We start from the raw sequence: 26,509 nt of genomic DNA, 5'->3' as shown, positions 1-26,509 counted from the left end.
GGCAAAAACAGCACAATTTAAGATATTGATTTTATGAGATTTTTCTTTCAAGCTGGTGATTTTGTCATAGGTGGTGCTTGAGCTATTAAATAGACAAATAAAATCCTAAATCTTTCCTCTGGTCCCAGGTGTAGAGAGCGACAGCGTGTCCAGCACAGCAGACTATTTCCAGGGGAGGGAGAGGGGCAGAGCCCCCCAGGCCCAGCCCAGAGGCCACAACCAGAGTCTACTGGACAAACTCACCCAGGAGAAGCTGGACAGCAAGACCAAGAGCAGCAAGCCCAACGACGTGTCATCAGGTCAGCCAGAACACACACACAAGCAAATAGGCCGCATCTGTAGAACCAGAGAGGACTAAAAATGGTTCCCATTAAAGCATAGTCTGTTCCAGACAGAATGTATTCTATACAGATATAGAGTACATTAACCCATGTAGGCTTTTGGTTGGATGTTCCATCATTCTATTACTGTAAAGCTAACTATGAAATATGAGATGTGATTTGAGATGCCATTTGAGCCAAAAGCATCAAATGGTATCCATGGCAGCAAGTGTTGTTAGAAACTCTTACAGACAAGAGTTTGCTAATGTGTGTTGGAGAGAAGGAGAGAGAAAAAATGCAGGGTTCTGTACTAAGGGTGTCACGATTTCGATTTTATTTCGAAATCGATCGAAATTACATCTCAATCTCGAACTTCGAACTTAAAAGTAGAATCGACGATGCAGCCACACCCCCAATGTCACGTCCAGAATGTATGCCAAGAGCACAAACACACATGCACGTGCTGAACTGCAGCGTCAACACTCTTCTAATTTTAGGCTGCAGCAAGTTAAAATATAGGCCTACACATCAACCTACCGAAATCAAAGCCCCTCTTGCTACTTTGAAATCACCGGTGTGGAAGTATTTGTTCATTCACGTCAATTAAAACTAACTTAGCCTACTCAACTTAGCAAGTGAAAAGATGGTCTAATTACAGTCCAAAGTTACTTTAAGGCTTAAAATGCAAATTTATAAGTACATATTCCATGAACACTAACTAACCTTGGGTCCCTTCGGAGTGTGCTGAAACAATCAAATTAACATTCTGTGTTGTTTCATTTTACTATGTTCACGTCTCTGTTTTAGCCTAAAGTTCTGTTTACATTACAACCTCGCGGTTGGAACGGTTTCAAAGCGGTTTCAAAATAAAAGCCCCCCGAAAAAGAAAAGGCCAAAAAGAGTGAATAACATATAAGGAATGCATTAATAGTAATATTTTAAAAAGATCGAAAATCGAATCGAATCGTGACTTTAAAATCGAAAATTACATCGAATCGAGGATTTGGAGAATCGTGACACCCCTATTCTGTACATGTCTACATGTCCCATACATCATGTGTTTGCATTAGAATTCATCCATGTGTTATGCGGTCATCACAAGCTGTATAGAATTACTGCACGTACCGCACCCTGGTTGTACATGCATGTCTACTAAAGGTTGCAGTTGCAAGGAGGAACCCAAATTCTGACTTGGCGTGTTTTAATGGTCATGTGCGTGGTTGATGTAAGTCCATTGTACATACACACATCCACTTACTGGATGTATTCTAAGTGTTTTCTTATTTGCATTGTGCAAATAAAGATGCATTGTGTTTCAAGCTGTAGGTGGGCTAAAAGACAGGCACCAAAGGCTATTCAAGTAGGAATTGTAATTCTGACAAGCATTTGAAGGCAGCATTAGACCATTTTAAGTCTGGGCAAAGCCTCACCAAACAAAACAAAGCAAAAATCCAAACACCTTATTGTCTCGTTTGTGGTGAGCTAGTTCAAAGTACATTTTGTCTGGCAGTAATTAGTAATCATATATATTCCCTGAATAACATCCTGCCAAGAGTCTATTTTATTTTTTGGTTTTGATATTTGTTGTTGTGCTCCTCACAGCGTATGCTTGGAGAACACCCTTCCTCTCTAACAGAATTGCATGCACTGAAGCTCCAGGTAACCACTTTTGCACCCCCGCATGTCTAAGAGACCCCCCCCCGCCGCCCTCACCCATCCCATTTCTCCTCAACCATCCCTCTGTTGGCTAACATTCTCTTTTTCTCTAACAAGGCTGTCTGTTATGGGTAGAACGTTTTTCATTAATGAGGCACGCCATGCACAAGACGTCCTCCTCCGTCCTGGTTGATGTGTCACATGGGAATGGCAGCTGCTGCTGTCTTTGATCTGAGTGGTACTTTGACCGGTTTTTCCCTCTAATAATGCTTTTAGAGTTTTGCTGCTGACATCTGTGCATGTTTGGTTCTGCCTCTGTACCACATTACCTGGCCAAAAATGACCAACCAGGATCCTTTACAGCAGGTGCCAAGAACTTTTTGACTGAAAGGAACTGCTGCCTGTTACTTTAGGAGGCTGTCTGAAATTATTCGAGGCAACTGACTCCTCTGTTTTGTGTGTTTTTTCCGGCTCAGAACACAAAATGGCACACTTAATTGAGACTTCAGATTATATACTTGACCAGTTATTGTATACATAATATGTACTATTGAACTGCTTGAACCTCTATAATCATTGCAAGAATGACATTTGAAAATTATTTTGCACGATGATCGTTTCTCTTTGGAGCTGTTTGAAATCTGGACCCTAATCTTTGTGATGATGTGGGTTGCTGATGCATACTCTGACTACCCCTTCTACGTTTCCTTCTCCGTATCCCCCTTGTACCCCGTAGTGGTAAAGCTGTCCTTGCATTGTTGATTTGAGCATCTGTGTCTCCCCCTCTGTGCTCTAGATGCTAGCAGTGATTTCTCGCTGTTCGAAGCTCTGAGGGAGACCATCTACTCTGAGGTGGCTACCCTCATCTCCCAGAACGAGTCGCGCCCACACTTCCTCATTGAGCTTTTCCACGAGTTGCAGCTTCTCAATTCTGACTACCTTCGCCAGAGGGCCCTCTACTCATTACAGGTATGGTGAGGAGCAAACAGTAGCTGTTCTATTCAATGCAAAATGTCTATATCTGTACAGAATGCACCAATGCCATTTTTGACACCACATCAGAGCGTTTATTTGTTCTGTTGATATTTGTAGGTAATTTCTGAATGTTTTAAACATTAAAATCCTACACATAGTCCCCTTTTAAGAGATTCACTCCCCAGTTCTCCAGTGTAAAATACAAACGTCTGTTCTGTCTGATCTGCAATCTGTGATGCTGCTGACCTCCAGGACATCGTGACCAGGCACCTGACTGAGAAGAACGTGGCCGAGGACCAGGCTTCCTCCTTGGGGCCGGCGGTGTGGGTTGGGGGCTCCCAGTCTGAGCTCACCCCCAGTGAGAGTCTGGTCACCAGTGATGCGGTAAACACTCACTCCTCACTTCCTCTTTCTTTTGCTTCCATTTCCTCCCTTGCTTTTTGCGTCTCGTCAGTTGATAGATATCTGATAGTCAGCTGAACTCATGGGATTGGTAATAGAGTGGTGGTATGTGTGCATGGTTGAGGAAGATGAATAGAGAAAGGTCGAGCATTGGTAGTTTTGTGTAGTACCCAAGTACCTTTGTTTGTTTTGCATCACTTCTGGTAAATCCCAAATACTCGCAAATAACCAGTAATCATAGTTACGAGTTGCATGATTAGTTGCAGCCTTTGTGATATGCTAATATAGTTGCAATAGTTCAATTTGTGATCGCAAATTGATTAATCTTTCAACCCTACTAAGGAAGATGTATTACATGGCTTGAAACCAACTGGTGTTTGACTTGTGTAGGAGATGTCGGAAAAGAACATGGGCCTGAAGCCGAAGCTGGCGGCCGACGGTGACTCTGTGGATGAGGAGAGCTTCATGTCCACCTCCTCCAACCTGGAGCCCTTTGCCAGTGACGACCTAGGTGAGGGCAGCCAGCAATGAAAATCCTCAAATCCTGTTAGAGAACCTATCAGAGCAGTTCTCTTGCTGCCTAATCTCCAGGGCTGCTGCAGAGCTTTCGCTAATGTGCTAAGCTTTTATTCCCTCACCCATCCTGACTTCCCTCGGTTTCTAAGGCTTTCATTCTTTTATCCTGCTCTTTTCTCTTACCCACTGCATCTCCCTCTGTGTGCAGGTAACACAGTGATTCACTTAGACAAAGCTCTGGCCAGGATGAGGGAATATGAACGCATGAAGCTTAAGGCCGAGTTTAACCCGAGCAACAAAAACAGCTCTGCTGCTGACGCCTCTAACACTGACCTGCCCTCGCCTAGCAATGCCGCTGCTTCTGCTGCAGGACTACTGGAAGGTGTGTGTGTGTGTGTGTGTGTGTGTGTGTGTGTGTGTGTGTGTGTGTGTGTGTGTGTGTGTGTGTGTGTGTGTGTGTGTGTGTGTGTGTGTGTGTGTGTGTGTGTGTGTGTGTGTGTGTGTGTGTGTGTGTGTGTGTGTGTGTGTGTGTGTGTGTGTGTGTGTGTGTGTGTGTGTGTGTGTGTGTGTGTGTGTGTGTGTGTGTGTGTGTGTGTGTGTGTGTGTGTGTGTGTGTGTGTTTCAAATTACATGTATAGTATGTGTATGAAGAAACGGTGGTTATCTCCTTAACATTAAAAATTGATAACGCTCCAACTGGCAGCCCTCAGGTGACAAACCCTAGCACTTTGGTAAAGATGTGTTGTGCAGTTGAAGGGCTACCCCACATATTGTGAATAGGCATTGGCCTGACATCTTCTGCTGGTCTGGTGAATGGGCCTTGGTGTGACCTGTGCTGCCGGTCTTGTGTGCAGGGTCCTGTCAGGCGTCTGGAGACATGCGCTGCCCTCAGATCGACACCCAGCAGCTGGATCGGCAGATCAAAGCCATCATGACTGAGGTCATCCCCTTCCTGAAGGTGAGCCGTCAGCACAATCATATCAGCTACTTAAGATCAGATGAAGATGAGGCCCCATATATCGAGTGGCTCCAGAGCAGATTTGGCCCTTCTTCTTTGGCTGGGGAAGCATTCGCTGCAGAGCCAACTCCATTTGGAGTTAGGTTGTGATGCTTTGTAAACTCAAAATACCTGAGGTGTTAAGACACATCTGGCAAGGCTTTTATGCACCTATTTCTAAAATATAAAGCGTGCTTCATTTAGTGATTTGACAGAACCAATCCCCCTGCTGTTTTTGAAGAGGTAAAGCTATGAGTAGAGCCCGTTGTTAGCCGTACTGACCCTAACGCCGGCCTCTGTCCTGCTGCCCGTCTCAGGAGCATATGGATGAGGTGTGCTCTCACCAGCTGCTCACCTCAGTGCGTCGCATGGTGCTCACGCTCACACAGCAGAACGATGAGAGCAAAGAGTTTGTGCGCTTCTTCCACCGGCAGCTGGGCGGCATTCTCCAGGTACGTCCCAAATAGTGTCCTTATGGCTATGCCTCCTGTAGTTTGTGTCATTTTATTTTATTTTATTTTATTTTATTTTATTCATGTTTTGACTTGTGTGTGTGTGCGTGTGCGCGCGCGCCACGGTCATGCCTGTTCTCGTGCAGGACTCCCTGGGGAAGTTTGTGGGTCGCACACTGCAGGAGTGTGGGGAGGACCTGCTAGTGGAGATCTCGGAGATTCTATTTAACGAGCTGGCCTTCTTCAGACTCATGCAGGACCTTGATAACAATAGCAGCAGCACAGCTAAGAACCGCACCAAGAGAAGTCGCAGCGCTGTCTCCACCAAACACGCCAACAAGACTGAGGTGTGTGTGTGCTGATGGTTTGGGACAGCCTGTGGTTTTAAATTGTATTTATTAATTGGTATGGAGTGGAGCCAACAGCAGCCCTGGACTGAAGTTCCATACTTTAGAAAAATGTTTGTCTGTATAATCTGTCTTGTAATGCATCTAATGTCTCTCTGTGCGTAGGGGAAAGGCACTGATGGCGAGACTACATTTTTGCCAGGTTACTGTGACCAAGACAAGGTTAGTTTTTAAACCAGCACTCAGTATGGCTCATGTGCAACAGCTGGTATGTTTTTCTTTTGATAGCAGAGGGTAATTGTTTTTATTTATTTTATTTTTTTAATGCAGGATCGAGATGAGACCGAGCAGGAAGGGGCCACTCACAACCTGGAGAAAGAAGAGCATTTGGAAGAGAAGGATGGACAGAGCAGTGAAGCCTCTGAAGTGGAGGAGGAGGAGGTGGAGGAGGAAGAAGAGGAGGAAGAGGAGGGCAGAGATGGAGATGGACCACGCCTTTCTATCAGTGAGCGACCAGATATTATGGAAATTCCAGAAATATAAAGTATCGACTTTTAGTTCAGTGTTTCTTCTGGGATTGTCAAAGATGTGCGGTCTGATCTACTATAACTGTATGTGTGTGTCTGTTTGTGGATGTGGTGCAGGCCTGTCCAAGGCAGAGACCCAACCCTTGACCAACTATGGCAGCGGTGAGGATGAGAACGAGCTGGAGGAGATGGAGGAGTTTGAGGCTGGGCCAGTGGAGGTCCAGACATCGCTGCAAGCCAGCACCGACACCACGCATGACAACAAACAGGTGTGTGTATCCGTGAGTCCAGGTGTGCATTTGAGCTTTTTAAAAGGTGCTCTAAGCGATGTCATACGTTTTTTAGGCTAAAACATTTTTTGTCACTTACAGCAAACATCACCTCACCATCCGCTAGCTGCCTGTGTCCTGAATACACTGTAAAAAAAACGCGATCTCTGTGGACAACCCAGGCTCCAAAAACAGCCACAAAACAACTTGGGCAAACCTTGCCCATAAAAACATAACAAACTGTTCCAGCAAATCACAGATGTGATGCGCGTTTAGGAGAGTTTCCATTGCACGGGAGGGAGGGGGAGGAAGTAGCGAGCTAACTTTCTGTATTGTTTGAACGTCAACAGAAGTGACGTTGCCCAGCATCGTTTAGAGCGCCTTTAAAATTATTATTGTTTTTTTGCTCATCGGTCTATATTGCCTTTTATTGCCACTCATGTATTTCTCCTTCTCTTCCTTCTCTTTACCTTGTTGTGAATGCAGTGTAATGCTGTGATGCAGAACAGCACCAGTCAAGATCATGAGACCTCAGAAGGTAATGAAGGTAAGGGCGAAGAGCCCTGTTTGCTTGGTATTGGTCTTCAACTTGCCTGTAAAGAAACACGAAGACCAGGTCTTATGCCAAAGAGCCATAAAAATGTCTGCTATGTGTAAAGCAGTGTTCGAAGCCCATGTAACGTTTTCAGTTTGTATCTCTTCCCTGTTACCATCGACTCTGCTCCCCTCACCACCTTTGTTCTTTTCCCAGTCAAAAGCACTAAGTCAGAGTCCATAGAGGTGATGGACTCCCCGGAGGAAGATCGTGGGAGCGGCCACTCTGGAGCTGAGCCAGAGGTGCAGGGCGAATCCGAGAGGAGCGAGGTGCCCTCTGTCCCGGTCACCGTCAACGGGCAGGGTGGCTCCCAGGGCTCCAGCTCTGGAAGCCCCGACACAGAGTCTCCAGTCATGATCAGTGTGGACGTACGTTACACTTCTCATTACTCATCGCTGTTTTCAATGTAAAGATCGTGGTGATTTGTCTGGCTACATGATTTGAGGAGCTGATTGTCCTCTGCTCATAGGAGGTAGGCTCAGGAAACACTAGCCAGAAATCAGATGAGGATGACTTTGTGAAGGTGGAGGATCTGCCTCTACAGCTCTCTGTAATGTCTGAGGTGAGTGGGACAGGGGTCTGCCTGAGTTCTCTGTGTGTGTGTGTGTGTGGAAGAGAGTGAGAATGCATAAAGAATCTGTGTCCTGTTTCCTCAGGAGGAGTTGAGGAAGAGGATCACGGAGGAGCAGCAGAACAACAACCTGACAGTGGAGCTCCTCAACGGCAACACAGAGGGCCTCACAGGGCTCATTGGTGATGGCCTGGCCCTGAAAGAACCTGGTAAACGAACTACTGCTGCTACTGCTTCATGTCATTCATTATAAATTATGTATTATGAACTCTGCCTGAACTGTGGATCCTTCGTTAAATCTTCTCAATTTTCTCCATGAGCATAATTAAATTGTTTCTTTTTCTTGTCTTTCTCCAGAGACCGTCGGAGCCCAGAGTGCATGAGGACGTCTGGGCCATCCCCAACACTAGTGCAACATCATCCATGCTGCTTTACACTAGAGGAAAGTGACTCAACACGTGTGTTAAGGTTAAGCTGAGCCTACGAAATGGAAAAAAAGACTAATCTCATTAGGTTCCAATGGCACCACGCTGCTGCAATCTACTGTTCTACATAGAAGGAAGTCTAACTGTACATGAAGGGGTTCTTTGTTGAACCCTAGATGACGTTTTTATAAGACGGAAATTTTAGGGTTAGAGGACTCATGTTGCTGTCCATAGGCTCTGCAGTAGTCTGTGTAATGTTTTTTTATTTTATTTCAGTCTTTTAAGATCTTTTGTTGTTTTAAATGAAGCCTCAGAGAGGAAGCTGGTTAGGATGGGCTTGGGTCCTGTTGTGGACATTTGCAATCAGTTACTGTTACTTAGTTATGGCATGGTGGCGTTTCTTCTGTTCCTGTGCCTGACTGCATTAAATGCCCCCCCAACACCCTGCGGCCTGCCACCGTGCATTTGGCCTTTTTAAAGCCTTGGTTCAGTAGAAGCAGGTAGGCATCTCAGAATTCAACTTTTTTGTAGATGTGTTGACATGTGATTGGTCAGAGTATAGTTGCCAAAACTTGCTCGGTTGGTATGTCATGGGCTACATGGCAAAAGAGAATGGACCCCTCCCCCGGCACTAAAATGTCCGTCTGTCTGTCTTGCCTGCCTTTTGTGGGGGGTTAGGGTAGAGGTCGACCTCAGATGCACTCTTTTAAATGTGTATGTATCGTTTTATTTTTATGTTTTCAGGCACGTTGGCCTTTTTCAGTGCTTGGGCATCTTATCCCATTCTGATTTCCATGTAATTCAGATATTTACTATGAGGTTTTAAGATTAAATGGAAAAAAAAAGAATAAAATATTGATTTTTACTTTTCCCTCCAGTAAAATGTAGCGCAAGTCTCTTTTGTGCCCTAGTCCTGAAACCAAACATTACAGCTTCATTGCACCCTTCCCAAACACAAACAATAGACGTAATTTAAAATTGTCATTGTTTATTTCATAATGTTAGGACATTGATCTGAAACATTAGCAAAAGAAGTTTGCATCTGCATCTTTTTAGTGGTTAGCTGGGTGAGCACAGAAAATATTGGTTTAGAATTAGAGTAGAATTAAGTGAGTTCCATCACTCATGGGGCAAAAAACCCTTTTACCATCTTTCAAGCATTCAAGTTTTAAACATAATGTAGAAAAATTAAACCATTCGAAACCTGAGATATACAGACTTGCTAAAACTACATGTAAAAAGGCATCTTGTGTTTCAAACATGCTTTTTCAAACAACTGACACCGCACACCTGATATGCCAAATAGTTTTAACATACTTAAATCATTCTCAATCAAGTGCTCAGATGAGCATGTGCAGACTCACTTCTAAGGTCCAACCCTTGTTTGCATAGATAAAGGTAGACAGGACATTTAAAACGTGCAGAAAATATCTTTATGGTATGGGGCAATTCCACAGAAAATTTACTTTTTGTCACATCCATAACGCCAGTGAAATGCCTTGGCATTTGTATGATGTGAATGGCAACATTTCATTTTTTGTGCATTTTTTCTCATGTACATTCTTCAGTCAAAAATGGCAAATGCTCAAATTTCATGTAATCATTCACATCATACCATCACATTTTATTGGTGTTATGGATGTTACAAAAAACGTAATTTTCCATGGATTTGCCCTAGGGATTACTCCCAAAAGCTCTAATTTCTAAGCACTTGATTCCAAGTGGTTAATGAAGGCATTCAGTGGTGTGTATGACTAGGATCAGCCAGTATTCTGATTCATTCCTCTTGGTCAGATGCTTCTCCCTGATGTAGGTTTTTTTTTTTCTCCTTAAATCAATTTACCGGTAATGTCAGAATAGCCTTCACCAAGGCATGCATGGGTTGGGGCAGTCTCGCACAAAAGACTCCAACTTGCCCTTTGATACCTCCATCAGTGTAGTGTAGGTGGTCAGCTGGGGACAGAAAATCACAGAGAAATGTGTAAGAGGATGACTGCAACATAAATGCATGAGGTACAGTGCTAGCACCATACAACTACCGTATTTTCCGGACTTTAAGTCGCACCGGAGTATAAGTCGCACCAGTCAAAAAATGTGTCACGAAGAGGAAAAAACATATAAATATATATATATGTTGCACCTGAGTCGCAGGACCAGCCAAACTAAAAAGTGTGACTTATAGTCCGGAAAATACGGTACACTAAACTAGTTTACTTGGATGTGAAATTTACAATTTTGTGAATAGAAATGCTTCATTGATTGATTATGAAGCTCTAATGGACAGGTCTCAATAATTATCCTGTGCAGTCAATGTCTTATTGACATTTCACTTTTCCTTCAGCTAAATATAGGTACCATAGAGGCCTCTGAGGACCTACCTCTTAATAAACAATGAGTGATGCTCAATGGTGCAGACATTTTAATTTAAAGGAACCGTATGTAAGAAATGTATTTCAATTAATCATAAAATGGCCCTGATATGTCACTAGACATTAAGAAATCATGTTCATTTCAAATACTTATATCACTGACAAAAGTTAGTCCGGCCAGGATATTGTCATTTAAAAAGTGAAGTTGCAGCCCTCAACTGATGTTGATGTTGTGTTTTATCATGTCATGTTGTGTTTTGGCCTGATGCGCCACCCTCCACCTATCTACTAATCACAAAGTCAGTATGTTTCGGTTGGCAACCTCGCGTCAGGGGGGAGGGGGAGGGGATACACCGCTCTACAGTAATTTGAAAGTGATTGCAGTACCAGTTTTGGCCACAATCTTACATATGGTTCCTTTAATTTGAATGCTGGAATATAGTATTTCAACACCCACCTTGTTCAAAACTGGCTTTGTTGAGAGAACATCATAGAGAGTCTTGAAGGAGATGTTCTGTAAAGACCATCAGTCACTTTCTTAACGCAATGTAAAATATTTTCATTTATTAATTGCTTCAGTTAGGTTAAAGGTTGTAATCAGCGATTTCAGGCCCAAAAAAGGCCCAAACATAAATGATCATTCATCTAATCTTTCTTAACGATCCGCTAGCTGCCTGCCCCATAAGCAGGCCGTCAAAAAAAAAGCGTCACTGTAGGCAGCCTAGGCTCCGAGATCTGTACACAAAAACAATTGCTACCAACAAGGGTTGGCAACCACTCAAGGGCAAAATAAAGTGTTTCAACCAATAATTGATGAGCTGCGCGTTTAGGAGAGTTTTAATTGCACGGGAAGGGGAGGCCGTAGCTAGCTAGCTCCGTTTTGTTTGACCATCAACAGAAGTAACGTATCCCCGCGATCGCTGATACAACCTTTAAGACTACACTTTCATTGGCATTACTGCCTGGGATTGAGCCCCCTTGTCCTGAGGAGAGGGTGTATGATGAACTTACAGGCTGTAGCGTCTGGTTCATGCACTTCATGCCAGGCGTCCTGCGGTTGTCCAGGAACAGCGGCTCCTTCCAGTGGTCATAGTTGGTCTGCAGCAGGTACCACCTACCCTGCTTTAAGTTCAGTCTGGCAGAGAAAAGAGTGGCTAAATGTCCACAGGCTCTAATGAAAAGTTTCCAAAACAACTTAATGAAATGCAAATGCGTCATAGCTATAATCCCTGATTCTGCTTTCTGGATTGTATATTTCATTGTGGTGTTTACTTGTACACAAAAGATTTGTGTAATATTGTCTCATTAAACATCAATGGATGTGCCATTTACCCACATTACATACTGTATGTGTGCTCTCTCCCGCTCAGAATGGAAGTGATTTGGTATTGGCTCTTAGTTTTGTGTAAAGAGGAGCTGTGAGGGAGGGTAACTGCTACTAAGCAAAAGGGGAGTCGCACTCACTCCAAGGGCTTCAGGCTCTGTGTTCGGGCACGGGTGATGAGGCAGCCCTGCCCAGTCTGGTTCCCTCCCAGGATGAAGTAGGCAGGAGCCAACAGTTTTGTCTGGGACAGCATGGACCTGGCCTCCTCATAGCTGCAGCATGGGAGGAAAACATTCTTTATTTCTCTCTCTTTTACTCCAGTTACCATTCAGCCATACCGAGAGAGAAGGGTTCCACTCAGTTCTTCAACACCTACAATCACCTGCCAGCTTCGCGTCAGTCCGCTCGATAGTGTTTTATGCCCCCAGCGTCGTCTTCCAGGCAGCGCTGCCACCGTCGACTTAAAGGCACCTTATCCTAATCCTAACCTTTACCCATGCCTAACCATAGCGCCTTCCAGGCAGCGCTGCCTTGAAGACAACGTTGGGGGCATAAAACACCAAGAAACAGTCAGTCCTCTTTGTCGACATCAGCTCCACACTCAACACAATCCAACATCAAATCTGGAGGGTAGTATTCCATCAACCTCGCTAATGAAAGCGGTGATTGAACAAAAATGGCCTGGCTTGAACTAGCGTGGACTTTCACTTACGACTGAAGCTCTTCCATTAACTCAAATTAGCTGCATCTTGCCTTTGTTTATTCAAGCGAGGCTTAGGTCAGCTTCATGTCTGCCCATGCACGAGGTAGAATAGTAGACCAAAACAGCAGTTTGACAAAGAGGATATGTGTTGTAAAATTAAGGGAATTCTGTCCGATTTACAAGCGCCATCTACAGAATTTCCATTGAAAGACATGAAATTGATTAAATTAGGATAGTTGCCTACATAAATTGGAGAATAATGAAAGCATACGTTTAAACAATGATCATGGTTTGAAATCGACAGAGTGTTAGGGCCACACATGAAGAAAACATTTTTGCCATGACGAGATTAAAATCGACATGTCGACATTAAACTCAAAATGTTGAGAATAAAGTTGAAATATCATGTTGACTTTAATCTGGACGTGTCGACTTTATTCTTGACATATTCTTAACATGTCCATCCCCCTGTCAACAGACCATATGACAGCTCTGTTGCCCACCTCCTGCTCTTGCTTTACAAAAGCACAATTCACCTATACTGCTGTACTGCTCCCTCTTTGTGATGTGATATGATTGTCTCAGGTGGGGTTGGGAATGTATGCTGCTACATGTGGTGCTGTGCCCACACTCTTGTTGTGGAACTGTGGAGTGATGTGTGAAAATTATCATCCCTGAGGACATTAAAGAATAGAATGAATCACCTGGTGGAATTCTCCAGAACTGTGCGAGTCAGGAAGCCCATCCACATGGCATCCCTGTGATGCAGAAGCCACTCAATGATACCTACAACAGACAGGTAAACCAGCAGAGCCCGTAATGACCATGCATAGTAGTTTCAAACAAGCATAACCATGTATTATTATATATGATTGATAATGAACAGAACTGAATAGCATATGATGCCAAGTGTGAAGCAAAACTAACATCATTTTAACATTTTGATGTGTATTTCATATGGGCATTTGACCATTATTCCACTGGGTCCATTTGTTTTCAGGCAAATGTAGTGCTGGAAAGGGGCTCACCAATATAGCCTCCATCCATGCTGAAGCGCTCGTTGATGGTGAGGGAAAATGAGTGCTATGAAGAATTTTAGCAAACTATGAATTTGAATGTGTACTTCTAAACAAGATTTTACTGTAGATATTTAATTTATAGTTTAAAACTACCGAAAGTCTGAAGAATAAGTTCTCATATGGTAACTTGCACAGCAAAAGCCAAGCCTAACATTAACTCCTCACCAGCCATAGACTGCCAGACACAGTAGTGTTATCATTTGTAATTGCAGAATGTGGGTGGGAAAGCTGTTTAAGTCAGGACAGTATACTGTGCATGACTGTCATAAATCAGTGAATTAACTACAGCCCTACTGCAACAGCCTGACTGCCATAGGGGCATTTTCTGGACTTCCTCGTCCTCGTCTGTGTCCAATTCCCCCCGTCTCCACTCACCGGCCTCATGCCAGTCAGCATGCCTACGTAGCCGGCAAAGCCTGTGGACTTGAAGACAGTGTGGTTGCTCCTCCTGAAGTCAATGTTCACCACCAGTGGTTTCAGCTTCTCTGTGATCATCCATGACTTGTTCTTCATGTTCCATCTGTAAAGGGAGAGGTATACCGGTCATCATTGCCGTCAACAACAGAGCAAGCAAATAAAGTTAAAATCTCTGCAGTCGTCCAGATTAGTTCCTTCTGGTACATACACTGTGTTGATTTAATAGTATAAAGTTATTTTGTCCCATTTCTGACACGTGATAAAACTCAACATCTCACCCCATGAACAGTCCAAAATCCAGATTTCTGCCATGGATCAAATTACCTGTTACAGAAATAGTACAAAACTTTGTTTTACTGTCAGTGACAATTTTGTGTAGGCTACATCATTAGTCCAATGTATTCATACTGCTATTATTTAGCTTAAAAGTACTCACCGTCTGAGTCTTCAGCAACTACTGAGGTGCAAACAGTGAACACTTCGTAGAACAGATTGAAAAGTGCAACCTCACCTGTGAGGTACAAAGAGGAAACACCCTTAACAAATTACGACATCAACCCAAGTTAACATTTCCTTAGTCTACTTGTCCTCTCACATACCCAATGGAACTCCAGAAGCTGCTGCTATTCCTTTAAGTTCTTCATTAAATGGATACGGAAGTGTGTCAACTATGAGAGGCTGAAAGAACAGAGATCTTACGGTCAGAAGTGGTGAAGTGAAACCCTCCTTTCATTTATCATGTATTTATTTTCTGAGGAGAACGTTTGAAGGAAGGTTGGAGGAGAGGCTAAATACTTACCAGAATACTGTCAACAAATTCAATAAGTTTCCCACTGGGAACAAAAGCATCAGCTAAATCCTTGATGACGTTGATCATGCTGGCAACCTACAAAAAATACAGAAGGATAATGATCCCACTGGTGCCAACAGTTTCCAACACAGTGGAGTCATTCTGTGTCTGAGGTTTCTGTCTCTTAGTTTTCACGTGATACATCCAGCTATTTTACTACTATAGAACGTTGTAATTGAATATAGCCTGTCTTTATTGATGGCCCCAAGGTGACTTGTTTACAGAACACCCTTAAAAAGCACTTACCTCATCTTTCTTCTCAGACATTAGTGCTGCCCATCTTTTGCTTGGAGGCAAATCTAGGTCAACTGTGTACCAGGTAACTGCACCCTTGAACCTGTCAATGGAAAATGTTTGGCGCTGTTAACTCCTCCTTTGTAACCTATAAGATGCTGTGTCACTGTTTCACCTCACAGACTGTCTGTGAGGTGAAACAATCCAGTTACACAGAATTTCAAAACATGATCTTGTGTTAGGACCGGTTACGACCCTTGCACCGCAGGACAAATGACAGGCCTAGTTAACACGGGCAGCTACATTACATAGTCGAATGTTATCGGGAAATACTATTTAGCGATGTAGTGATACACATAGACACATACACATAGACCAGAATACATACGTTGGACCCTGAGGGGGATACATGCCAGTTCTGCATTCTTCTGTGTACTGCAGTGATAGACAGACAGATCATGAGAGTTTAGGAGTTTAGAACTAATGACAAATTGGGAAATGAATCCCATGTCTAACAATAACATCAAAAGGAAAACTTGTTGCGGCATTTTAAGTCAGCATAGCCTATTAGCTCACGAACGCAGACAATTTAACATTTCATTTGTCAACTGTTTTTACTCACCGGTGGAACATACTGCGTCGACACAATTGTCACTGTTGAGGTCAAGAAAATACAAAAAGCCAAGCGAGACATCTTAGTCTGTTAGTCTGTGTACAGCACACAACAACTTCGGAAAACACGGAAGTTTTTCGTCCTCGTGATTTCTTATTCATGGAATGTACCATCATAGGTAGTCTGTAGGTAGAGAACGGGGTGTAAGTTTGCTTACATCAGACAAAAATGAATAATAGCCTATGTGAAAGCGTCAACAGGAAAACCACAGGTGCTCACAATCTAAGTGAAATTTAGTGAACTAATATTTAAACTTGCACTTTCCAAAGGGCCTTTATAAGGAACTGTGCTGAAACTATTTATATGTACTAGTTCATCATCTCGCAGTTCCTGCGACCAGACATCGTGACTCTTCGGCATTTCCCGATTTGTCCCGCGAGTACAGGATCCTCCCACTTCTCTACGAACTAATGCTGTTTTCGAACAAGGATGGAGGAGATAGCAGTGGCTCTCAGCGCGGAAGGGATACAGAAAAAAGTAGTCTGTCCTGGCAGAGGGCAGTTATCAACATTTTCCGACGGAACTAAGGTACTCATGTTGTTCCGTAAGCATCCCGATAACCTCGCTGGTAGCTGTGTTGCGTAATTTTTCTATAGAACAACTGGAGGATAGTTAGCTAGCTAACGTTAGCTAGTCTAGCATAGGGCAAAGGATAGGTAAGAAATCGACGAACTTTATCACTTAACGACTGGTGCGTTACGCACTAGGATGTTTAATTGCATTTTGTGTTTCGATGATGGTTCAAGAAGGTAGATCCTCAGAAAGGAAAGGGTTTCTGGTTTACCTGATGGTGGGCTACTGGAGAAACGGTACGCCTCCTCAAAACACGTCATTTATTTCATTGAGTGGCAGTCGGTGGGGCCAGTAAAACACTACCAGAGCACGTCTACGGGTTACGTTCTCTGACACTACTGTGTTTTATCCTAGCCTACAACGTCACTTAATCAGCTAGCTATTTTATGCACTGTTAGTTATAGGAATGTTCCTATACTGTAACTTAGGCTATGCCTTGCTATCGTTAACTGGTTAAGAGTTTTTTCAACGTAGCTCGGTTTGTCTTGGGTATCTGTTGTGGTAAACCAAACCAGAAAACATGTATCTAACGTTCATGTTAGTAGTTTGCGCTAGGAAAGTAAGCTCATTTGCAGACTGTCAAATTATTATGTCCAACATGCAACAGTGTAACTTCCATTTTGTAAAGTGAAGAGGTATAGCCTACAGCAGTGGTTCTCAAACTTTTCACAATAAATGCCACCTCAGAAAACAATTGGCTGCCATTAAAATATAATACCGTAGGCCATTTTGTATATTGAACATACTGCTTTGCGTCGTTTGTTGCTTGCAGGTGCCATGGAAGCTTCACTAGTCACTTGTGCTGGGCTAATTGTCACCAACTTCAGTTTCTGCTTGACATATTCACCACACTTTGTAAAACTTCCAGTTTGGAGCCATGGTTGCATGACTGTTTTTTGATCCATCACGTTTGCTTCCTTTTCCTTTGGTTGCCATCTCAACCATTTGCAACTAGCCTAGTAGGCTTATTGGCTCCTAGTACTAGCCTAGTAGGCCTATTGGCTCCTACTGACAGATATAAAAATGAATATAGGCTACTTTTGTCATGAAAGACAAAAAATAGTTTAAATTTAACTTGAGTGATTGTGTGGTTAATGATTTTGAATGATATATATTTTGATATAATTTGGAGTTATTATGTGATCTTTACAAAAAAATCTTGGAGACTCCTGGAGTACCATTAGAAGATTCTGTGTACCACCAGTGGTAGTTTGAGAACCACTGGCCTACAGCAACACCAGTTCAGTTAGTAAGTGATTCTGTTTTGTTTAGGTAAAGTTCCACTATCGCACCAGCCTTTGCGATGGAACCGTGTTGGATGACTCGAGATCAGCGGAGTGCCACAGCAAGCCCATGGAACTGATCATGGGGAAGAAATTCAAGCTGCCTGTCTGGGAGCAGATAGTCACAACTATGAGGGAGGGTGAAATTTCTGACTTCACCTGCGAAGTCAAGGTTTGTTTTGCCATTACTAAAGGAGACACTCTGAGAAAGAGAAACGTTAGCTGTAATGGACGTGTCCTCAAGAACACTCAAGAAGAATGTTAAGCTAGTCAACCTCTGAGAGTAACTAGATACTGTTGCCAGATGTGTCATTAAACATCACTTTTAAATCTGGGCAGAAAAAAAATACCTCCATGTTTATATTCTTCCCCAGCACACAGCACTGTATCCACAGATGTCCCAGTCCTTGAGGAACATCAGGGCAGGGAAAGATCCTCTGGAGGGCCAGAGGCACTGTTGCGGCATTGCCCAAATACACTCCCACCACTCCACAGGCCACCACGACCTGGACGAGCTGCAGGCAAACCCCCAGCCTCTTGTCTTCACTATAGAGCTTCTGCAGGTGAGGGTCTGGGTTGCTCTTCTGCTGCATTTCAGTATGTTACACAATTGTGATGTCAGCGTTAAATCAAATCAGATGGTCCAGAACACGGAAGTGGTCTTTAATCAGCCTAAAAGGCCACATTACCCAACTCTTTATTGAGCTCAGGTATGCATCACCACTATTTTCCTTTAGAGGCCTCATATTATCCATTTCTCCTGTTCCTTAGGTCTTGACCCCAGGTACCTTCCAGCTGGACACCTGGGCAATGACAGATGAGGAGAAGATGGAAGCTGTGCCTCAGATTCATGAACAGGGCAATGCACTCTTCAAACAGGGTGACTTTGCGGGAGCGGCTGAAAATTACCATAATGCCATTGCCTGCCTGAAGAACCTGCAGATGAAGGTGAGTTAACAGTATTGCAAAGGAACTGGGCAGGAGGACAGACACTCTTGTGGGTCATGTACTGGTGCTTGTAATCTGACACGTTTCTGTTGTATATATATCACGCTAGCTGCAGCTCTAAGTTCTTTGGCTACTTTGTGTGCATCCCTACCCTTTGTGTCGGTGTTGTGTAATACATGCCAAAATGAGTCATTTTTTGTCATTATGTCCATGGCCTTGCTTACATCTTTCTTGAATTTACCCTGGGGATCAATAAAGTATCTATCTATCTATCTATCTATCTATCTATCTATCTATCTATCTATCTATCGTGCTCAGGAGAAACCAGGAGATGAGCCCTGGATTAAAATAGACAACATGATCACACCCCTGCTGCTCAACTACTGCCAGTGCAAGCTCAACCAGAATCAGTACTATGAGGTACTGGAACACTGCTCCTCACTCCTCTCTAAATACGAAGGTGAGTTTGTCCTCAGTCTGCCTGCCAACTTAAGTTTCATACGTCCCAAAGATGGTATTGTGCTAACTATTGGTCTTTGATTTGATTACAGACAACGTGAAGGCATACTTTAAGCGTGGCAAAGCCCATGCCGCAGTATGGAATGAGAAGGAGGCACGATCTGACTTTGCCAACGTGGTGAAGCTGGACCCAAGCCTGGCACCGATGGTGGCACGCGAGCTTAGAGCGATGGAGGAGCGCATCCGTGAAAAAGAGAAGGAAGAGAAGGGCCGCTACAAAAATCTTTTTGCTGCCGGTGCAACTGCCACCACGGTAAGACATTAGGCCTTAGCTAGCCTCTCAGACTAACAGTCAACACATGTGATGTGGTGTATTGTATGCAAGAATTAAAGCTGCAGTTGGCAAGATTTATTTTGATCATATTCACTGACACCGACACTATGCTGAACAGAACAACATAAGTCAGCCGGTTTTAGAAAAATAAAACACACTTCTACCTCCACTTAGAGCCTGTTATTTGTTTTGCAAAAATCCACAGCTCCCGGTTCTTCTGGTCCAATCAGAGCAGGGCTGTGTGAGATCTGACTGTCAATCACAGTCTGGTGCAAACTCGATGAGGGGGTGCTCGGTGGTAGTGGGGGAGGGGCAATCTTGTAGATCTTGTATTGATGATCCATTGATGGAATAACCTGGTCATTCAGTATATTCAGGTAGTCAGCTGACCTCATTCTTTTTGGCACATAACATTGCTGAACCTAGACCTGTGGGGTATTCCACAAACGGAGGTTTAACAAACACAGAGTTAACGCTGAACTTTAGGTTGTCCACGCCAAACCTATAAATGGCGAAAAGGGCCACATAAATTACCGGCCTTGAACTCCAGGTCCTCCTGGAGAGTTATGATGAGGAAAAAGGCGTTATAATGAAGAAAGAAATTAAGAGAAAAATCAAAGAAATAAAGCCTGGCAGCGGATCGCTGACCGCGTAAATGTGTAAGTTTCATGACAAAAGCACGATCCTAAATATTTGAACTATGAATCTATTAATATCTCAGTTAAGCTTTCTTAACGTTCCTATCACATAACCTGTTATTCTACAAAGATGTACTCTGATGGGCCCCAACTATCATCTGATCAAGATGAAATATAAAAACATCATACAGTACAAACTGGTAAGCTTTTCCCACCATCGTATTGGCCTACATATTTGTCAGTCCAGCATTTAAATTGTCATAACATATTTGACACTCCTGCATGTAAATAACCACTTTTTTTTAAGCCAATCGTAAGAGGGCCGACAGTCGGCAGTTGGTCTATGATATGCTCATAATGCAATGTTGAAATTTATAGCTCAAATTGGATTCAATACATCCTGGCATCGTGGACCGAACCAGGCCATTTTGCCTCCACATTAGTGATCATGTAGGAAGCATCACATATCATCTAGTAATGATAAAAAAATCAAGATTGACAGCGATTAACCATCATTAAGATATTGAAAATGCATGGCCAATATAGGCTGCGTAGGCTATACCTACCTGAACATTTATAATGACATTTGAAAATATATAACACCCAGATGACAAGTCAACAACAAAGGTCATTTCTGTGCTATTTGGGAACACTTAAAGCATATAATGCTGACCTGCGAGTTGGTGAAACCCCATTTTAATGACCCTTGTGGGTTTGTGGCCAGGAGCGCCCCAAGCGCTTCAGCGCAAGATAGAATTTACGCACTGATCGGCAGACTGTAGCTTTCCCTATATGCTCAGTATCTCCAACACTGTACAAAAAACAATCCATCGCAAAAAAACAGAGAGCAATGCAAATAGTTTGCAGTGAACTGAAGCCAAAAACGATATCACTCCAGCAAAAAATCATCAGGATAAGACAAGATGTCGAGCGGTGGTCTTATCACTCTCTCGGTGGATTGCCCAAATTATTTGCACTCCGATGTCAACAGGGCTCTCATCAAAAGGGCATGCCATTGCAAACATGTGAAATCTGCCGTGAACGTGGGTTTAAATAGCCTACCCTGAGCAAAACCGGGTTATCTTCCAAACTTAACCTGCGCAAAACCTGCTCCGACCAGGTTTGATTCAGAGCATATGTTTCTATAGTAACTTAGATACCGTGTTCATTTTGGAACGGAAAACCTAGGGTTACCGCAAACCCTGGGTTAACTTACCCGGTTTTGTGGAATACCCTACTGACCAACTGCAGCAACCCCAGATCATAACACTGACCCCACTGGGAAGCTGTTACCTATTTGCTTAAATTCAGGTAGTGACCTTTCTTTGGCCAGGCAGTATCTATAAGAGTCTTAAGCTCCGGTGATGTCAAACCTTGTGCACGCAGAGATCACTGCTTCGAGTATACCACACCCCATGTATATTTCACTGTCAATAACTGATAATGTGTGTTGTTTGCAAAGATATGTTCTTTATCCATCTCTTGGTCTAAGAGTTTTGTATTTTACTGGGCACATTTAAGCAGTTAATTGAGGTGTTTCTGGCTGTTGCTTTCATGTTTTAAAACAACCCCTGTATAATTTGGCCTTTTACTTTGGGTACAGAAATGTGTCATTGTGTTTTAGTTTGCAATGTGCACCAGCTAGGGTTGAAGTCAGCAAACCAGTTTACTGTTTGTTGACATCGCTGTCAACAAGCATCTGAAGAGGAGTGATTTTAGTTGTTTTGTTGTTGACAGCCTTATCAATGAACAGGAAACTGGTTTGCCGACTTCAAGTAAGCTAGGAAGCCCATATTCAAGTAAGCACAAAGCCCATATTGATGACCTGAGTCAATGGACTATGTGACTAATTGATGTGATGACTTGAGTCATGTGATGTATCAGTGGCCTATCACCTGTTGGGATGGGACCTTGTTTTATCTCACTTGCTTAGTTTTGAATTGAGCCTGATGAAGCAACTAGCGAAACGCGTTGCTCAATAAAAATCACTAAGAAATATAACAGTGTGTGGTGGCCACCTCTTTTTATATATGACCCATATTGATGGTATTGTGACCATAGGTGTAAGTTGTGTTGGTACTGTTGATCTAACTTTTTTTCCCCTCTTTTCTTTTTTCCAGGGCTAAATCTTTTAGTATTATGCGAAGTAGCAAAGCAGCTGTAAATGTGGACCCATTGCTTTTTATGCGTCTCTTTTGTACACATACACACCTTCCATCCATGCACTACACATGTTCAGACATCTGCAACACCAAACTAGATGTTCATCCTCAGGCCATGAACCCAGAATCTTTCATGGTCCTAAGAAATGACATGTACTCTGCTGCCACGTCTCACTCAGATATTCGTATACACTTCATGGTGTTCACTGCTCACTGGAATTAATTATTCCTGGTGGTCCACACACCTGAAGTGACATGGTCATTCAAGACAATCAGTGGAACCAGGAAGTTTGTTACACTAGCCTTCTGACCCTGGACTTAGAGATCACATCATTACCCGTACCTGCACTTCATGTTACTCAGTTATATCATGCTCATTATATTCATATTTATATTCTTTTAAACTATTATGTATTCATGTGTTTTGATTGTAACTCTGTGTAATCGTGTGTAACCATGCTTGAGCTTTGTGACTTATCTTCCTTGATGGGGTTAAGTAATGGGCAGGATGACATCCTACTGCAGTCACAGACCAAAACCTCAGCATGTTCTGTGAGCAAGGAGCAGGCCAGCCAGTGACACTGTGTGAGAAGTCCTGAGACTTTTTTCTGTGGCCAAGCATAATGTATCAGTCATGTGTATTGACTCATTTTTAAAAGATATGGTTGACTGGACACTTGGATGTGCCGTTTTTCCCCTCTAATAATTGCCTTCAGACTAATATTTTGGGAGAACCATGCCTTTGTCCTTCTGCAGTTTGTGACTGAGGTCTAATAAAGATGAGTCTCATATGGTTCCTAATGCTTCTGTACCCACACAAACACCACAAACCATTATGTTCTCCAACTAACAATGAAAGAGGCGAGTAAATGGTTTTCTATTAATGATTCACTTTATTCTTGATACAAGTACTCAAACTGCAAAAATCAGGATTACAAAAAAGCCACGCTAACAGCATTGGCCCTATCTGAAAACTGTAAATGCTTAAGGGAGGGTGGGTCTGCCTGGGCTTGTGACTGAGTGAAGGGGAGGGAAGTGTTGTATGTGCACATGTGGGTGAGATTTGGGGATGGAATAGGTGTGAGTGAAAGGGTTTGGGGCAGAAATGAAATGGCCTTGGGGAGATTATGTGCGTGCGCTTCTCTCCGTCTCAGCCAGACATTCCCGTACAAGAGCACGAGCATGGATGATACCTGCACAGAAGAGGGAAGATGGGTTCCCATTATCAGCATGTCAATACAAAGATCATTAACTACCCACTACATGCTGCACAATCTCATGCCATTAAGCTTCAATCGGGGGTCGCGGAGGTACTGCAGGGGGTCCGCCAAATGATTTAATCTGAAACATTTTTTTCCTCTTTCAAAAATTAAAAACGTCCGAAGGGCTACAGAAACATAATCAAAACGTAGAAAAGATGTTTTCTATTTGTTTATAAAATAACACATATGCTACCCATGAATCTTCATGTGATCACCGTCGGAACATGTGTACCACTTACCCATCAGCGCAAAAACACGTTACCTGCGATAACCATAAAATACTAAATAATGGATCCGTCTAATTTCTCAGAACAAAAGCTCCATGTCAGATGCCACTGAAGCTTAATTCTTTGTCCCTCCCTATTTAAAATGTGATGGCTAACTGTAAGAAAAAATGTCAATAATAAACAAAATGAGTTCTATAAAGCACCCATTTGACAGATCATGTATAATTCTGTTTCTACATGTGTAGGGGAGTATGTGTGTGTGACTGACTTAGTTCCAAATATAAGATAAGAATATCAGGCCTAAATTTGGGTGGGGGTCCGTGATCAGTGTCTCTCTCAGCCAAGACCCCTGCATTACGCAATAACCCTCATTCATGAACCCTTCTGAAACAGATGCCTTTGAGAGAAAAGTATGTAATGAAGCCAACTGTTGCACCTGGCCATTTCTAAACCGCCTTGCTGTTGCTGGAGATCAATTTCTCCATGGTTGTTGACAAATAGTTGGCTCCTGAATTTCTGACTTTTTATTGGAGTAATTGTTTACTCTGATATCAACATAATGAATGACAGAGGGGAGAATACCGTTCCCCTGTACACACCCTGGAGACCGAAATATCATGGATTGATGTTATTTTACTAGGCTGCAAGGGGGTAGAATGACAGACTGACTTAATATTGGCCATCATTTCCACACCTATATATAGTTCAGGGAATTGGACAGATGTTTTTTTTTTCACAGACACTGGACAAATCTGGTTTTTTTCACAGACACAGAGCCACAAGAGTCATGTTACCTCTCTTAAGTCTCTCCATGGCACTCTTGCTTCCAGCATAAGTGGGCCGGATCTCACGGCCCATCTCTTCAATGACAGACAGCAACTCGCTGTATGTGGATCCCTGAGAAACTTTCACAGGCTGAGAAGACACAAAGCCTATATATGTAGATTACTGGGCAGAGAGAGGTAAAATAATGGTGAAGACATTACAATAATTCAAACTGTAGTTACAAAACAAATACAAAGAGTTTGTTACATTTAGGCCTACATTTGACATTTATATCCTAAGAAATATACATAAAAACATGCAAATGGTTCACAATAGGAATATTCAACCTTTTCTTACAACTACTACAGAAGAAGAAATGTACCTGTACAAAGCCCATGGACGGTGGCCCAAAATCACTGAAAGCTGGTCTGAAGTTGGAGGAGGAGGGGAGGGAGGGAGATGGAACACTGGAGCCTGTGAAAACAAATGCATAGCTAGGTCAACCCATATTCTCAACCACCGTAATGTGGATGCAAGTGTTGCAGTGTGCTCTTGCAGCTACACCCAACTCACTCTGAACGGTGTTATTTCTCTCTGACACTGCGTTGAGCATCAGTTAACCTGTTTTTTTTTTTTGTTTTTTTTTAATGAAATGAACAGTGCAGGTGCCATCTCCACCTCTATACACTTCTATTAAGCTTCTCTAAACAGAACGAGAGAAAATGCCAATCCCCACAGGAAAGTTTTTCTTAGAGGACCTTACCTGGTGGCGTGTGGTTTGACCCGGCAGGTGCGGGTGCAATCGGCTTGTAGCTCATCCTCAATTCGCCTTGATGATATTCACCGTTTCCGTCCGTGGTGATATACTTAATTGCAAAGCGTCGCAGAAAATCTGAGAAGGGGGTAGAACATTTGGTCCACAGGCAATGTCGCTTTTATGAGCTTTACCCGAGGGTTAACTATTTCTGCCCAGCCAACCCTCTTACCAGTCTGATATGACGTTGCTCCTCGATTAGGTAGGCGACGTAAGCTTGCTAGAGAGCTAGCAGTTATTTACTAGTGATCACACTTCGCGAAGTTGCCGCTCACGCCTAGGTGTAACGTTTTTCCTTTCGCAAAACACAACTTTTCACTCCGACTTCTTTCCACTGTGTTATTATTTCCTCAATAAAAGTTATTTCGAAAATGAGTTTATTTTTAAGATACTTCCATTCAACCTATTTAACAGCTAACAGGTTAGCCTGTTATGCCGAAAACTAACAACGAGATGATACCGGTATGCGACGAAGTTACCGTTTATTCACTTAACATAGTTCGTCTTAGTTTATATTTCATTAGTAAGCGATTAAATGACGCTCGTCGAGATGAACACGACAACCACCTAGCTCAGGAAGTACTGTAAATAAGCCTTTTTGTCGGAGCGTCGGCTCTGTGCTTTCGGCAGAGGAGCTGCTTCCTTTTCCCATGACGCCTTGCGCCCTGTCAGAGGCGTGGCTCAAGCGCTGATCTAGCCTACAGTTACTCAGTCTTACATTTAATGCAAATTTTTATACAATAAAATAAATATTTTACACATTATGCTAATTTAATTTAGGCTAGGCCTACGCTTTTTTTTAACCCTGCCATGTAGGTCCATTCCTTGGCGGAATCTCTTGCTCCTCAGATGTAATTCCTCATTATCTTAACTGCTTCAACTGTAAAGCACTTGGGGTCAACTCCTGTTGTTTTAAATGTGCTAATTAAATAAGGTGACTGACTTGACTCTTGATAAAAATAACTTTCTTAGCTGGGAGAGCTGAAACTGACATCTGCCTATTTTTTTAAATTCTAGAGATACCAAGGCTCCATCACTTTGTTCTTTTATACATTAGAAAAATCCTAATCAGAGTTACAAGGTCTGCCTTGAAAGGGGACTGTGTAGTAGTCCTGCTTACAGGTACAGCTCTTCTAAGCAACTGGTCCTCTGTAAGAGCACATTTATGGTACACAGTACCAAGATAAGAAATTGCACTTCCCACTACACATTCACTCACTGTCTAAAGCAGTGTTTCCCAAACTTTTTTTCTGGGGACCCACTTTTTTAAAATGACAGACCATCGCGACCCATTTCACTTCAAATACCCTGCAACCACCAATATTGTTTTAGGCCACAGGTTC

The 26,509-nt window shown here is 42.9% G+C and overlaps 4 protein-coding genes across 9 annotated transcripts in view; 2 read left to right on the top strand and 2 right to left on the bottom strand.

Moving 5' to 3' along the window:
* pcm1 (pericentriolar material 1) overlaps positions 1-8,935 on the top strand; it is a 37,650-nt gene extending 28,715 nt beyond the window's left edge. For 3 of the 6 annotated variants that reach the window (XM_076294806.1, XM_076294805.1, XM_076294809.1), the window contains 17 exons: positions 129-299; positions 1,923-1,979; positions 2,773-2,945; positions 3,204-3,335; positions 3,744-3,864; positions 4,078-4,251; positions 4,724-4,827; positions 5,184-5,318; positions 5,465-5,665; positions 5,831-5,887; positions 5,996-6,170; positions 6,310-6,461; positions 6,948-7,008; positions 7,213-7,424; positions 7,526-7,618; positions 7,713-7,836; positions 7,985-8,935. In XM_076294806.1, coding sequence (XP_076150921.1) covers positions 129-299; positions 1,923-1,979; positions 2,773-2,945; positions 3,204-3,335; positions 3,744-3,864; positions 4,078-4,251; positions 4,724-4,827; positions 5,184-5,318; positions 5,465-5,665; positions 5,831-5,887; positions 5,996-6,170; positions 6,310-6,461; positions 6,948-7,008; positions 7,213-7,424; positions 7,526-7,618; positions 7,713-7,836; positions 7,985-8,010 — 2,168 coding nt within the window. In that variant the 3' untranslated portion in view covers positions 8,011-8,935. The remainder of the gene's footprint in view (positions 1-128; positions 300-1,922; positions 1,980-2,772; positions 2,946-3,203; positions 3,336-3,743; positions 3,865-4,077; positions 4,252-4,723; positions 4,828-5,183; positions 5,319-5,464; positions 5,666-5,830; positions 5,888-5,995; positions 6,171-6,309; positions 6,462-6,947; positions 7,009-7,212; positions 7,425-7,525; positions 7,619-7,712; positions 7,837-7,984) is intronic. The other 3 variants (XM_076294807.1, XM_076294808.1, XM_076294810.1) reach the window with 3 other exon arrangements.
* Positions 8,936-9,023: 88 nt separating this feature from the next.
* On the bottom strand, positions 9,024-15,783 carry asah1b (N-acylsphingosine amidohydrolase (acid ceramidase) 1b). Its single transcript, XM_076294812.1, has 14 exons — positions 15,651-15,783; positions 15,417-15,463; positions 15,041-15,131; positions 14,744-14,830; positions 14,544-14,622; positions 14,381-14,455; positions 14,223-14,268; positions 13,903-14,047; positions 13,477-13,531; positions 13,153-13,234; positions 11,886-12,017; positions 11,433-11,556; positions 10,879-10,935; positions 9,024-10,005 (listed from the first exon to the last, which is right to left on the bottom strand). The coding sequence occupies exons 1-14, from the start codon at positions 15,720-15,722 to the stop codon at positions 9,916-9,918; spliced, it is 1,182 nt and encodes a 393-aa protein (XP_076150927.1). The 5' UTR covers positions 15,723-15,783; the 3' UTR covers positions 9,024-9,915.
* Positions 15,784-16,089: 306 nt separating this feature from the next.
* Positions 16,090-22,892, top strand: aip (aryl hydrocarbon receptor interacting protein). The gene is made up of 7 exons (XM_076294813.1): positions 16,090-16,229; positions 17,547-17,729; positions 17,932-18,120; positions 18,329-18,505; positions 18,824-18,965; positions 19,057-19,277; positions 22,057-22,892. Exons 1-7 carry the CDS (start codon positions 16,131-16,133, stop codon positions 22,060-22,062), a joined length of 1,017 nt encoding a protein of 338 aa, XP_076150928.1. The 5' UTR covers positions 16,090-16,130; the 3' UTR covers positions 22,063-22,892.
* Positions 22,893-22,968: 76 nt separating this feature from the next.
* cdk2ap2 (cyclin dependent kinase 2 associated protein 2) lies at positions 22,969-25,815 on the bottom strand. The gene is made up of 5 exons (XM_076294814.1): positions 25,339-25,815; positions 25,116-25,244; positions 24,735-24,826; positions 24,382-24,502; positions 22,969-23,291 (listed from the first exon to the last, which is right to left on the bottom strand). Exons 2-5 carry the CDS (start codon positions 25,168-25,170, stop codon positions 23,224-23,226), a joined length of 336 nt encoding a protein of 111 aa, XP_076150929.1. The 5' UTR covers positions 25,171-25,244; positions 25,339-25,815; the 3' UTR covers positions 22,969-23,223.
* Between the last annotated feature and the right edge of the window lie 694 nt (positions 25,816-26,509).

The sequence above is a fragment of the Alosa pseudoharengus genome, unplaced genomic scaffold (genome assembly GCF_046254945.1).
Source record: "Alosa pseudoharengus isolate Yale_2024_CS ecotype anadromous, Long Island Sound unplaced genomic scaffold, YU_APseudo_1.1 YU_APseudo_1.1_scf_2, whole genome shotgun sequence".
Classification (NCBI taxonomy): Eukaryota; Metazoa; Chordata; class Actinopteri; order Clupeiformes; family Clupeidae; genus Alosa; species Alosa pseudoharengus.
The sequence above is the reverse complement of the archived record's forward strand: the minus strand, read 5'-3'. Positions and strand labels throughout refer to the sequence as shown.